The 12,310-nt window shown below is 43.9% G+C and overlaps 1 protein-coding gene across 1 annotated transcript; it reads right to left on the reverse strand.

Moving 5' to 3' along the window:
* Positions 1-1,087: 1,087 nt before the first annotated feature.
* Positions 1,088-3,390, reverse strand: LOC141270869 (C3a anaphylatoxin chemotactic receptor-like). The gene has a single exon (XM_073680964.1). The coding sequence runs from the start codon at positions 3,291-3,293 to the stop codon at positions 2,421-2,423; it is 873 nt and encodes a 290-aa protein (XP_073537065.1). The 5' UTR covers positions 3,294-3,390; the 3' UTR covers positions 1,088-2,420.
* Positions 3,391-12,310: the final 8,920 nt, after the last annotated feature.

The raw sequence follows: 12,310 nt of genomic DNA on the forward strand, positions 1-12,310 counted from the left end.
TTTGAGCACAACTGTATAATCCATGCATTGGAATCGGAGGTATATATACCATATGCTCACTGTTAATTTCCCAATAACTAGCCTAGTAGTGGAAGCAGCTGCAATCATGTCCATCACTCGTCAGCTAATTGCACTGATTGGAGGCAGTGGAGTAGCGTTCCCTTGACAAAGTGGTAACAGTGGTGGGTTCTGTGTGACTCCACCGGCTATGTATGAGAACAAAGGCTTTGGTTTGGCTTTGGACATGACTATATTTTAAATAAAAGTTGATATGTTGTTAAAGAATAAATGTAGATTGTTGTTCATAGAAAAATAAGACATCACCTGAAAATAAGCCCTAACATATCTTTTGGAGCAAAAATTAATAAAAGACCCTGTCTTACTTTTGGGGAAACACAGTAGTTACATGATTCTATGACTCTGATAACTGACACCTGTATCAATGTACAAAAATTTAGCAAAGAAAAAAGCACCACATAGGGTGATTATGTGTTTTACAATCCAAGAGGAAATATAAAATTAGAGAAAGTCTCCATAGGCGGTGGATAATATGCAGTGTTGATGGGTGGATGGAGAGTGGCCAATGCCTCTATTCGATCCCCAGGGTACTGGTAGCCGACCATATTGGAGATAGGATGTGCTAAAATGTATAGAGAGGCAAAATCTGCATGATTCACATTAGGTAAAACATGAGGAATGATCTCAAGGGCCCAACTTTCCATCAGTCGAATATTTTGGGAAAAAAAAATTTTTTTGTGAAGGAAAATATGAAACATCAAACAATGGTAATCTTCTAAAATATAAAAATGAGACTTCAGATGAGCAATGAGTTTGGGGAACAGGGATCTCCCATTTCATGCTACTTCTCTTAGGAATTGTAATGGATAATGAGGGATAATTATGTTAGAAAGATACAAAACAGAAAAGCAAAACTTTACCCCTCTCTGGTCACAAAGCCGACATTAACACAACGTGATAGCAGATTTATTTATTATTTTGATTCTTGTGTTATAACATTTTTATTATTGGAGCAGAATGAAATCCGTCACATATGAGACTTTTCTATCACAAATACTTCTCAGGTTACAGAATATAAGATTATTAGTAATTAGTTGTAATATCAGTGCTATAAAGATACAACAAATACATGTAAAGTAATATTCCCCGGGCACAGGACACATTCTACCAATTACACACATCTCAGTGTTGGAGCCGGGGGTCGCCCATCCTGTGATTGATTTATAAATGTCTGAGATTTTATTACCTCGGTAAGAAACACAACTTTATTGAGGATGTTAGATCCCTATAAAGATTACACTTATCAGACTGCAGATCACTGCGGGTATGTAGGTGTAAAGGGAACCGGTCATGTAAAAGAAGGCTATTACCAGGTAGATATGGGGCTAATCTGCAGGTCTATAACTCTCTGACACCGTGCGGCCGTCGCACTGAGAGCCCCTCTGCCAGGGGGAAATGAATGTTATTCCCCCCAGGCAGCGTTAGGGCTTCAGTCACCGCTCTGTGCATGTGAAATGATGAAATAACATTTGTTTCCCTTCTCCGATTCCTTCACAGTCTCCATCATCTTTAATGTTACAGGTCTCCTTTATCACGTAAACCCCATGGCCTCATGTAGACGTCCGAAGTTAAACTCTGTCATCTAATTATCCAGTAGGATTCCTGTCTAATTAAAGGAAGGAAAGAGAATACCCCGCTGACCATAAAAGCTTACACTTTACAGAAGGCAGACTTAACCCGTGACTCTAGAGGTGGAAAACGACTCTGCCGTACAAACTGTGCTCCAGTGGGAACCGCTGACCTGTGATGGCCGAGATGCTGACACCACTGTACCAGGTATGATAATCCCCAGATGTCACAGCTATGGGGAGTTTTTTGAAGGTCTACATGAACTGAAATACATTATCCCTCTCTGTGGGGCTTCAGCAGTGCGGGAAATGGTGTCGGAGAAGTTTATTTTATTTTTTTTTGTGTATATCTAGTGTAATCTAAAATGTTTGAACTCGTGAAACTGTGAATTTCAGGAAATAGGACTCAGACTTGATCCTCCGCGGATCGATCCGCTCATCTCTAATATATATACAGAATTGATGTGAATGGCAGAAACTACTGGGTCACTATAATCAATATGGAGGAATTATAATTTGTTTTCCACCATTTCACTTCAGTTGGGATTATTATTTCCACCATTTTTCAGCACATTATGGGGTAAAATGAAGACACTTTCAAAGCTAAATTTCACCCTGCAGCAATCATTCCCTCATTAGGTTGTGTTGGTGGGAAAATAACATTTTATGGTTATTATAATAAGAGAAAAATGGAAATGAAGTGAACAAATGAAACATGGCCCAGTCTCCAAGGGGTTAAGAGGTGTCACATACAGGAGATACCAGGAATATACATTACACACCTGTAGTGCCAGGGTTTCCCGGATCTTCTCCTTCTCGGCACAGGTCATTAGGATGGTCACCTAAGGCTCTTTCTAGCCTGGAGGGGATGGATCTGAGGAAACCTTGTTGGAAATCCGGTGTCATAAACACATAAATGATTGGATTCAAGCAACTGTTAAGACAAGCCAGGCTGGTAATGATAGTGTGTACAATAAGGAATGTAAAGATTGTTCTGTAATATCCATCATACCAGTGTATTGGGTAATCTACAAAATACCAGGATATTAGTGGCCAGATGTAATATGGAAACCAGCAGATGAAGAAACACAATATAACAGCGGTGATGATCCTGGAGGATCTCTGAGATCTCCGGGATCTCTTACTTTTTCTAAGTTTGTAGAAAATGGTGACATAAGAGGTGACGATGATGAGAAATGGGATCACACACATCATAACCAATCTGATCAGCTGAATGGTCAGATGTAACTCATTGACATAAGGAGACATGAGAAAATCAAAAACACACCATTCCTCTAGAGAACGTACATGATATCTATATACATAATACAGTGAACCGGCCACAATTACGCTCAGCCCCCAGATGATCACTGCAGTGATTCTCACCAGGTTACAAGATCTATGAACTTTGGCCCAGAATGGCCACATGACGGACACCCAGCGGTCAATGCTCATGGCCGTCAGGAGAAGAACACTGGCGCCCATGTTCAGATTAAACAGAAAAATGTTCACATAGCAAAGTGCTGGATGTGGGATGCGTGAGAAAAGTGCAGCAAACTCAGCAATTCTCAGAGGGAGAGATGAGCAGCACAGGAAGTCCGCGATGGCCAGGTGGAGGAACCACACGGCACTGACTGTGTTCTTCATCCTGAATCCGGCAATCCAGATGACTAATCCATTACCGATAATCCCGAGAGCCAAAACCAGGCTGAATAATGTAATGGATGTCTTCTGTATAATGTTCTCATAATATTCATAATATGTCTTATATTCATCAGAATGCCTGGAAGACAAGACAATAGGGAAATAAAAAATTTATAGTTTCCTAGGTTCTGTAGCAGCTGAGGTGTATAATGAGGTTCTGCAGCAGCTGAGGTGTACTATGAGTTTCTGCAGCAGCTGAGATGTATTTTGAGGTTCTGCAGCAGTTGATGTGTATTATGAGGTTCTGCAGCAGCTGATGTGTATTATGAGGTTCTGCAGAAGCTGAGATATGTATTATGAGGTTCTGCAGAAGCTGAGGTATATATTATGAGGTTCTCCTGCAGTGATTACCCGCTGTACTGCACATGACTGCTGCAGCCAATCAGTGGCCTCAGTAGACCATGCCTAAATGTATGAATCACTACTGAGGTCATTGATTGGCTGCAGTAGTCATGTGCACATGTGCAGTACAGCACGTCATCACTGCAGGAAACGCTCATAAGACCTTTACGAGAGCAACAAAATTATGGCACCGGAGCAGCAGAGGAATTACCAGGCAAGTAGAAATATACACGGGAGATTTTTATTTAGTTTTTTTTATTACAAGATCATAGCCAGAGACCAGACGAGTCCGGCGCTGCCCCCGGCCGGCTTTTTCCAGTGCAGCTGCACGTGATTGACTGGTCTCTCCCATTTATATTTAACCAGAAAATCCCTAAAGAAGAACATCTAAGCCCCTTAGTAAGGACATATTCAGATGTGGCAGATGTGTTTGGCTGTGGATGTAGCAGATCTGGGCAGGTCGGCTGCTTTCTATAGGAACTTTTGTTCAGTAAATAGCAATAAGAAATTCTATTGGTAAAATATAACTTTTAATAGTGATATTTAAAAATAGGGCTCTACCCACAATAATGCCCAAGAACCTCTGCAGAGCTCCTGATTACAGGACCAAGGACATAAATAGGTATATCACAGCATAACATTAATGCTATAAAGTGTAATGCGCTAATATCTGTGTCAGGAGTAAATTGTTACAATCTCACTGCTATGATCTGCAAATAAGAACTAAGGAAAGAAGGGGGAAAGCTGTCCCTACAGTAAGACTAAGCTGAATCCCTACGATATAGAGGGCTGGCTGTTCCTAGCGAACAGACCCGCTTTAGTCCTAGACTAGTCTGAACGAAGACCTATGAAATAAAGGGAATGGGTCCCTAAAAGAACTAAGGACTGGAACAAAAAAGGGACACCTCCTGAACAGAGAAAGTTGTTGCAGAAAACGAAAGATAAACTGACAAAAAGGTACTAGAGGTCCCAGAACGACCAAGCGAACTGAGAGATAGGCACCGAAGCACCTGGCTAGCAAAACAGTCAAACAACACTAAAGTCCAGCACAGCCAAAAAGGCGGAGCTGGAATATAAAGGCAGATGGTCACGTGACCGCAAAACACAAGATAGAAAAAACAAACAGGAGGGTTCTAACAGTACCCCCTCTTTTAAGAGGATCCTCCGGATCCTCCAGGCCCAGGCCTATCCGGAAACCTCTTGAGGAAAGCTTTAACAAGCCTAGGAACAGAGACATCATCCGCCCTTACCCAGGAGTTATCTTCGGACCAAAACCCTTCCAGGAGGCGAGATACTGTAATCTCCCTCTATGCCATCTACAATTCAAGATACGAGAAATTTCATATTTGCCATCTTCCACCAAAGGAGGAACTGTGACAGTGGAATCGCTATCAGATACATCCGCCTTTTTCAACAAGGAAACATGAAACACAGGATTAATCTTCCAGGAAGTAGGGACATCCAACCTAACAGCAGACGGGTTAACAACCTGAAGCACTTTAAATGGATCCACAAACTTAGGACCCAGTTTTTTAGAGGGAATCCTCAACCGCAGGTTTCTTAAGGACAACCAAACCATGTCATCCACAGTAACAAAACCTCCTTTCGTTTCCTGTCAAAATACTTCTTGGACTTCTTGTTAGCCTCTTGAAGGTTGCAATGTACATTAGTCCAAACTCTCTCCAAATCACCGGAAAAATTCTCCTCCTCCGGCACCGCCGACCCCAAATTGGAGAACAAACCAAAAGACGGATGTCTCCCAGTACAACAAAAAAAAAAGGAGAACACCCAGCTGAGGAGGATGTATGATTGTTAAGAGCAAATTCTGCAAGAGGCAGAAACTCAGACCACACTTCTTGATTGTCCGCCACAAAACATCGCAAAAACTGTTCTACATCCTGGTTCTTTCTTTCAGTCTGTCCATTAGATTCAGGATGATACTCAGACGAAAATGACAAATGGACTCCCAACCTGTCACAAAAAGCACGCTAAAAGCGAGCCACAAACTGAGGTCCTCTATCAGAAACAATATCCTTGGGAACTAGTGTTGAGCCACCGCCGTAGTGCTCGAGTTCGGTTCGGTTCGTCGAACACCCGTATGTTCGCCGAACTGTTCGTCGAACACCTTTGAACACCGTTAAAACCAATGGCAGGCAAACAAAAACACATAGAAACACATAGAAAACACCTTCAAAGGTGTCCAAAAGCTGACAAACTTCTCAGAAGACACAATTAACACATGGAAAAGTGACAAGTACATATAGTCATGCGAAAAGAAAAGAAGTGGAGGAGTAAAAGGAGGGGGAGACACAGATATAGGCATGTCATGCCCTTCTAAAATCAAGAAAGGCTGGAGTAAAAATCTAAAATCAGCCTACCAACACCCAGACGTCGTGACAAGAAAATTAAAAAAAGAAATATCTTTAGGTAGAATGGCGGTTCCATTCAGAATACTTTTCTTACAAGACGTAGTGGTATCCCCGTTGTGAGTTGTGTCAAAAACGGAACCCAATACATTCGGACTAATCCACCATTTGTCATATCCAAGGGGCAGGTCCGTAAACGACAACATCGACGCGGAACCAAGTACAAGGCAATCAGGCAGATCAAGAAGTTGGGAAGGGTCACCCTAATGGCCAAAACAGACATTGATGTGGCGTTCCGGTTACTTACTACCTGTGCCTCCGAATAGTGTCCACCTATTGGGCTGCTTCTGGGAAGGAGCATACTATATAGATCGCTGTTTGCCCAAGGGATGCTCCAGATCCTGCTCACTATTTGAGGCGTTTAGTTGCTTCCTCGAATGGGTTGTAATGGACGTTTCTAAGGGGGCACATATTATCCATTATCTCGACAATTTCTTATGCCTCGGCCCAAAAGATTAGCCACAGTGTGAATACACGCGGTAGTCCACCTGTGAGAAGGAGAGAGCTGGAGGGAGAGCGGACACCACAGAGCCGAGGGGTTAGATGGAGAACGGAAGAAGGAAAGAGGGCGAGGGAGGTAAGGGAGTACAGTGGAAGGCCGACCTGAGCTCCCCCACATTCCTGCTGGGCGGGGAACAGCCCTGGGAAGAAAAGCCGCTTGCGCATCCCTTTGAGGTTAAGGGCGCGAGCGGGCAGAGGGACTATGCTGGAGTGCGAAGCCGACACGGCCAGTCCGTTCCTGCCCGTGCGACCTCCGTGTCGCCGGATTTGTGCCAGAGCCGCGGTGGACCCTGACGGCCAGCCCCCCTCTCCCAATACTGGTGCCTGTCCATTGGTGGGTCGAACCCCCCCGCGGTGGGGGTAACATCTGCAGAAGAAAGACCATCTTCCAGCCAAAGTAAGATGTCCACTTCTTTTCGTGGACAATGTGATACGATCCCTTTCTTACGGACATGCCCATCGCTACAAATTCAAGATGAGGCACAAAAACAGCAGGTGCTTCAACGGATATCAAGTGCTCCTTCAAATGGGCTCTCCTCCACCTCAACTTCAACATCACAAATACTCCAGTCCTCAGAGGTGTCACCCCGATCACACTTGCTTCCTCACAGCTCCCAAGTCTCCAGCTGCCCGTCTGAGTATGGGGTAACACTGATGGTTGAGTCTGCACAGCTGTTTACTCATACTATAGCCTGGGAAACGGAGGTCTGCTCCAGAGCTTCTGTTAATCCAGACGAGGAAATGATCTGCACTGATGCCCAGAATCTTTATAAGTCGGATCCAGGACCAGATGAAGAAGGTTCTGAGCATAATGTAGACCCTCGTTCCCAAACTGTAACTCCTGTTGGTGGAGACAATGATGAAGACGACGATGAGACTCAAATACCTGATTGGAGCGACAACTTGACTTTCAGTCAGGGCAGGAAGAGGTTGGCTCTGAGGACGACGGGTGTGAGAACACACAGGGTGATGATGACGAGGTTGGAGATCCCACTTACTGTCAACCCACAGTCAGCCAGTCGATGAGGTCAGCAGAGGAGGTGGAGGAGGATCTGACTAGCCCAGGGGATGGGGATGTCTCGGTACCCGGGCCTTTGCCTGGCCTTGGGGATGTCGCGGTGGTCGGCTCCCGGGCCCGTACCCTGGGGTCACTCTTTAAAAGGGTGGATAATTGTTAATTTTATAAGAGTTCGTGACGCCACCTGTGGTAGCTGGTGAGAAGCACCAGCGCTGCAACAGTCCACTGAGGCCGGTGATAAGGCAGCTCGATGGTATAGCTCCCCACAGGTGGAGCTAGGTCTCAGAAAAGCATATGCAGGGGGAATGCAGGACAGGCGAGACCCAGCTGGGTCAGAGCAAGAACGGGAACGGACACGGTAGTCACTTAAGTACCTTTTACTGGTGGAAATTCAGGCACATCCCGGAGCACTGTAGTGTGAAGGGTGCATATCAGGATCCTCCCCAATGAGCGGGTGTAGGGCCTCCTGTTTCTTGCCTCTGCGTAGTAAGTTTCTGACCTGCCTGGAGCTAGGCCTAACTTTGTCTCTGTCCTGCGCTGGCTGACCTTGTGGTAGGGCCTTGTCTTGGAGTTCACGCTCCCAGTATGCAGGGCCTAAGCGTCTCCTGGCTCTGTTACGTAACAGCACCTTAGCGATACTGGGACTTGTAGTTCTCCAGGGATTCCGGTTATGCCTTACTGGGTCATAGAGATCCCGGTAAGCTCGGATCCGGTGTCCGGTAAATGCTTCGGAGTGAGCTGGTTAAGCTCTTCTGCCCCCTGTGTACTAACTCTCCACTCGCCTTCGGCCTTCTCAGGCCCTCACTAGTAGAGATGAGCGTTGTTCTACTCGAACTGTTCGCCAATCTCAAATTCGAGCTGTTTTGGGCGGTGTTCGAGCCGGTCGGCGAACACGAACAATTTGAGAAAAATTCGGCTGTTCGAGGTTATGTTCGATAACTGTTCGTGCACCAAAATCATAACTGGATTTTTTCTCAGTAATGATGAAAATTAATGTTAATACGCAGTTTGAGTGTACAGCGGGGCGGGGGGAGGGGCAGGGGATGGATCTCTGCAGGAACAATGAAGATCTCCATTTTTTTTTCTCTTTCCCGCATTTGCAGTGGGGAGGTGCAATCTGTCAGCCTATCGGCAGCGCACACACGGAGCGAAGTGCTTTTTTTCACACAAGCAAGGGCATGTGTGATTGGCAGTGTATGTCACATGTCCTTGCCCTATAAGACCAAGCCATTTTCCCCGTCGCCACCATTTTCTCACTGCTGCAGCTGCGTGTTAGACGGCACCGCTGTTGCTGTGTGCGCTATACCTTGTTAATTTCAAGCCAATTTTCGCACAAATATACAGATAGCTTGGGAGTAGGGAATAGTTGTGATTGCAGTCCTTTTAAGGACTAGGTTACAGCATTTCCTACGACTTTTATCAGGCAGGTCTGTGCTCTTAAATAGATAGATTGTGGGAGTAAAGACTAATTGTAATTGGAGTCCTTTTCAGGACTAGGTTACATCAGTTCCTATCAGTTTTTGCCAGGCAGGTCTGTGCCAGTGCTGTGCAAGTTTTTTTCACAGCATTTGGCTGAATCTAGCAAAGCTAATCCTTTTTGGCCTATTGCAGAGTGTGTTAGTCAGTGGAGTAGCCTATCTGTGTTGCAAGATATACCACCTGTGTATAGAATACCAATTTTTTTACTGCACCTAGTGAAGTAAAATCTTTTGGGCATAGCATCATTCTATTAGTCCATCTATACTGACCTCCATCAGGTTGCAAACTGAATATAATTTTTTTCTGCATCTAGCTCTGAAAAAATATTTGGGCTTCTAGCAGTGTGTGGGACTTGGTCTATTAGTCCATCTATACTGACCTCCATCAGGTTGCAAATTAGAAATAATTTTTTTCTTCATTTAGCTCTGAAAAAATATTTGGGCTTCTAGCAGTGTGTGGGACTTGTTGTATTAGTCCTTCTATACTGACCTCCAGCAGGTTGCAAATTGAATATAATTTTTTTCTGCATCTAGCTCTGAAAAAATATTTGGGCTTCTAGCGGTGTGTGGGACTTGGTCTATTAGTCCATCTATACTGACCTCCATCAGGTTGCAAATTAAAAATAATTTTTTTCTTCATTTAGCTCTGAAAAAATATTTGGGCTTCTAGCAGTGTGTGGGACTTGTTCTATTAGTCCTTCTATACTGACCTCCAGCAGGTTGCAAATTGAATATAATTTTTTTCTGCATCTAGCTCTGAAAAAATATTTGGGCTTCTAGCAGTGTGTGGGACTTGGTCTATTAGTCCATCTATACTGACCTCCATCAGGTTGCAAATTAAAAATAATTTTTTTCTGCATCTAGCTCTGAAAAAATATTTGGGCTTCTAGCAGTGTGTGGGACTTGGTCTATTAGTCCATCTATACTGACCTCCATCAGGTTGCAAATTAAAAATAATTTTTTTCTTCATTTATCTCTGAAAAAATATTTGGGCTTCTAGCAGCGTGTGGGACTTGTTCTATTAGTCCATCTATACTGACCTCCATCAGGTTGCAAATTAAAAATAATTTTTTTCTGCATCTAGCTCTGAAAAAATATTTGGGCTTCTAGCAGTGTGTGGGACTTGGTCTATTAGTCCATCTATACTGACCTCCATCAGGTTGCAAATTAAAAATAATTTTTTTCTGCATCTAGCTCTGAAAAAATATTTGGGCTTCTAGCAGTGTGTGGGACTTGGTCTATTAGTCCATCTATACTGACCTCCATCAGGTTGCAAATTGAATAAAAAAAATTTCTGCATCTAGCTCTGAAAAAATATTTGGGCTTCTAGCGGTGTGTGGGACTTGGTCTATTAGTCCATCTATACTGACCTCCATCAGGTTGCAAATTAAAATTAATTTTTTTCTGCATCTAGCTCTGAAAAAATATTTGGGCTTCTAGCAGTGTGTGGGACTTGGTCTATTAGTCCATCTATACTGACCTCCATCAGGTTGCAAATTAAAAATAATTTTTTTCTTCATTTAGCTCTGAAAAAATATTTGGGCTTCTAGCAGTGTGTGGGACTTGTTCTATTAGTCCTTCTATACTGACCTCCAGCAGGTTGCAAATTGAATATAATTTTTTTCTGCATCTAGCTCTGAAAAAATATTTGGGCTTCTAGCGGTGTGTGGGACTTGGTCTATTAGTCCATCTATACTGACCTCCATCAGGTTGCAAATTAAAAATAATTTTTTTCTGCATCTAGCTCTGAAAAAATATTTGGGCTTCTAGCGGTGTGTGGGACTTGGTCTATTAGTCCATCTATACTGACCTCCATCAGGTTGCAAATTAAAAATAATTTTTTTCTGCATCTAGCTCTGAAAAAATATTTGGGCTTCTAGCAGTGTGTGGGACTTGGTCTATTAGTCCATCTATACTGACCTCCATCAGGTTGCAAATTGAATAAAAAAATTTTCTGCATCTAGCTCTGAAAAAATATTTGGGCTTCTAGCGGTGTGTGGGACTTGGTCTATTAGTCCATCTATACTGACCTCCATCAGGTTGCAAATTAAAAATAATTTTTTTCTGCATCTAACCCAGCCAATAGTTTTGGCCTAATACCACAGTTTGGCCACTCAGCTCTGCTCGGTTACCATCCATTGTTTTTTTGTGCAAACAACTCCAGAGTTGTGAATTAGTTAACCACCAAAATGAGTGGAAAAAGGCCTGCTGCTGGTGGAAAGGGGAATAGGCGTGTTGGGAAGGGGAAAAAAGGTTGTGTCCGTGGGGTAGGTGCAGAAGAAAGACCATCTTCCAGCCAAACTAAAATGTCTACTTCTTTTAGCGGACAATGTGATAAGATCCCTTTCTTACGGCCACGCCAATCGCTACAAATTCCAGATGAGGCACAAAAACAGCAGGTGCTTCAACGGATATCAAGTGCTCCTTTAAGTGGGCTCTCCTCCACATCAACTTCAACATCACAAATACTCCAGTCCTCAAAGGTGTCACCCAAATCGCACTTGCTTCCTCACAGCTCCCAAATCTCCAGCTGCCCGTCTGAGTATGAGGTAGAACAGATGGTTGAGTCTGCAGAGCTGTTTACTCATACTATAGCCTGGGAATCAGAGGTCGACTCCAGCGCTTCTGTGAATCCAGACGAGGAAATGATCTGCACTGATGCCCAGAATCTTTATGAGTCGGATCCAGGACCAGACGCAGAAGGTTCTGACCATAATGTAGACCCTCATTCCCAAACTGTAACTCCTGTTGGTGGAGACAATGAGGAAGACGATGATAAGACTCAAATACCTGATTGGAGCGACAACTTTAGTTTTTTGTCAGGGCAGGAACAGGTTGGCTCTGAGGACGACGGGTGTGATAACGCACAGGGTGATGATGATGAGGTCGGAGATCCCACTTACTGTCAACCCACAGTCAGCCAAGAGATGAGGTCAGCAGAGGAGGTGGAGGAAGATGCTAGTGACGACGAGGTCAGGTTGCGCCTTCCTGGACAGAGACGTAGTACTGGAAGCACGTCAACAACTGCATCCTCAAACACAACTCTGCCTCTCACCACAAGTCGTGGTGGCTCTTCAGGTCGCATGGGTGCTAAGCCTTGCATAGCCTGGGCATTTTTTCAGATCGATAAAGATGACCCAACTCGTGTTATCTGTAACATTTGTCAGCAAAAGCTAAGTAGAGGCCAAAAAATAC

The sequence above is a fragment of the Phyllobates terribilis genome, unplaced genomic scaffold, assembly GCF_046119375.1.
Source record: "Phyllobates terribilis strain yellow unplaced genomic scaffold, ASM4611937v1 Scaffold_5__5_contigs__length_657084704, whole genome shotgun sequence".
NCBI classification, from domain to species: domain Eukaryota; kingdom Metazoa; phylum Chordata; class Amphibia; order Anura; family Dendrobatidae; genus Phyllobates; species Phyllobates terribilis.

What these genes read in the sequence shown, in the direction of transcription:
- LOC141270869 (XM_073680964.1), bottom strand. Translation starts at nt 3,293, where the DNA reads ATGAAGAACACAGTCAGTGCCGTGTGGTTCCTCCACCTGGCCATCGCG.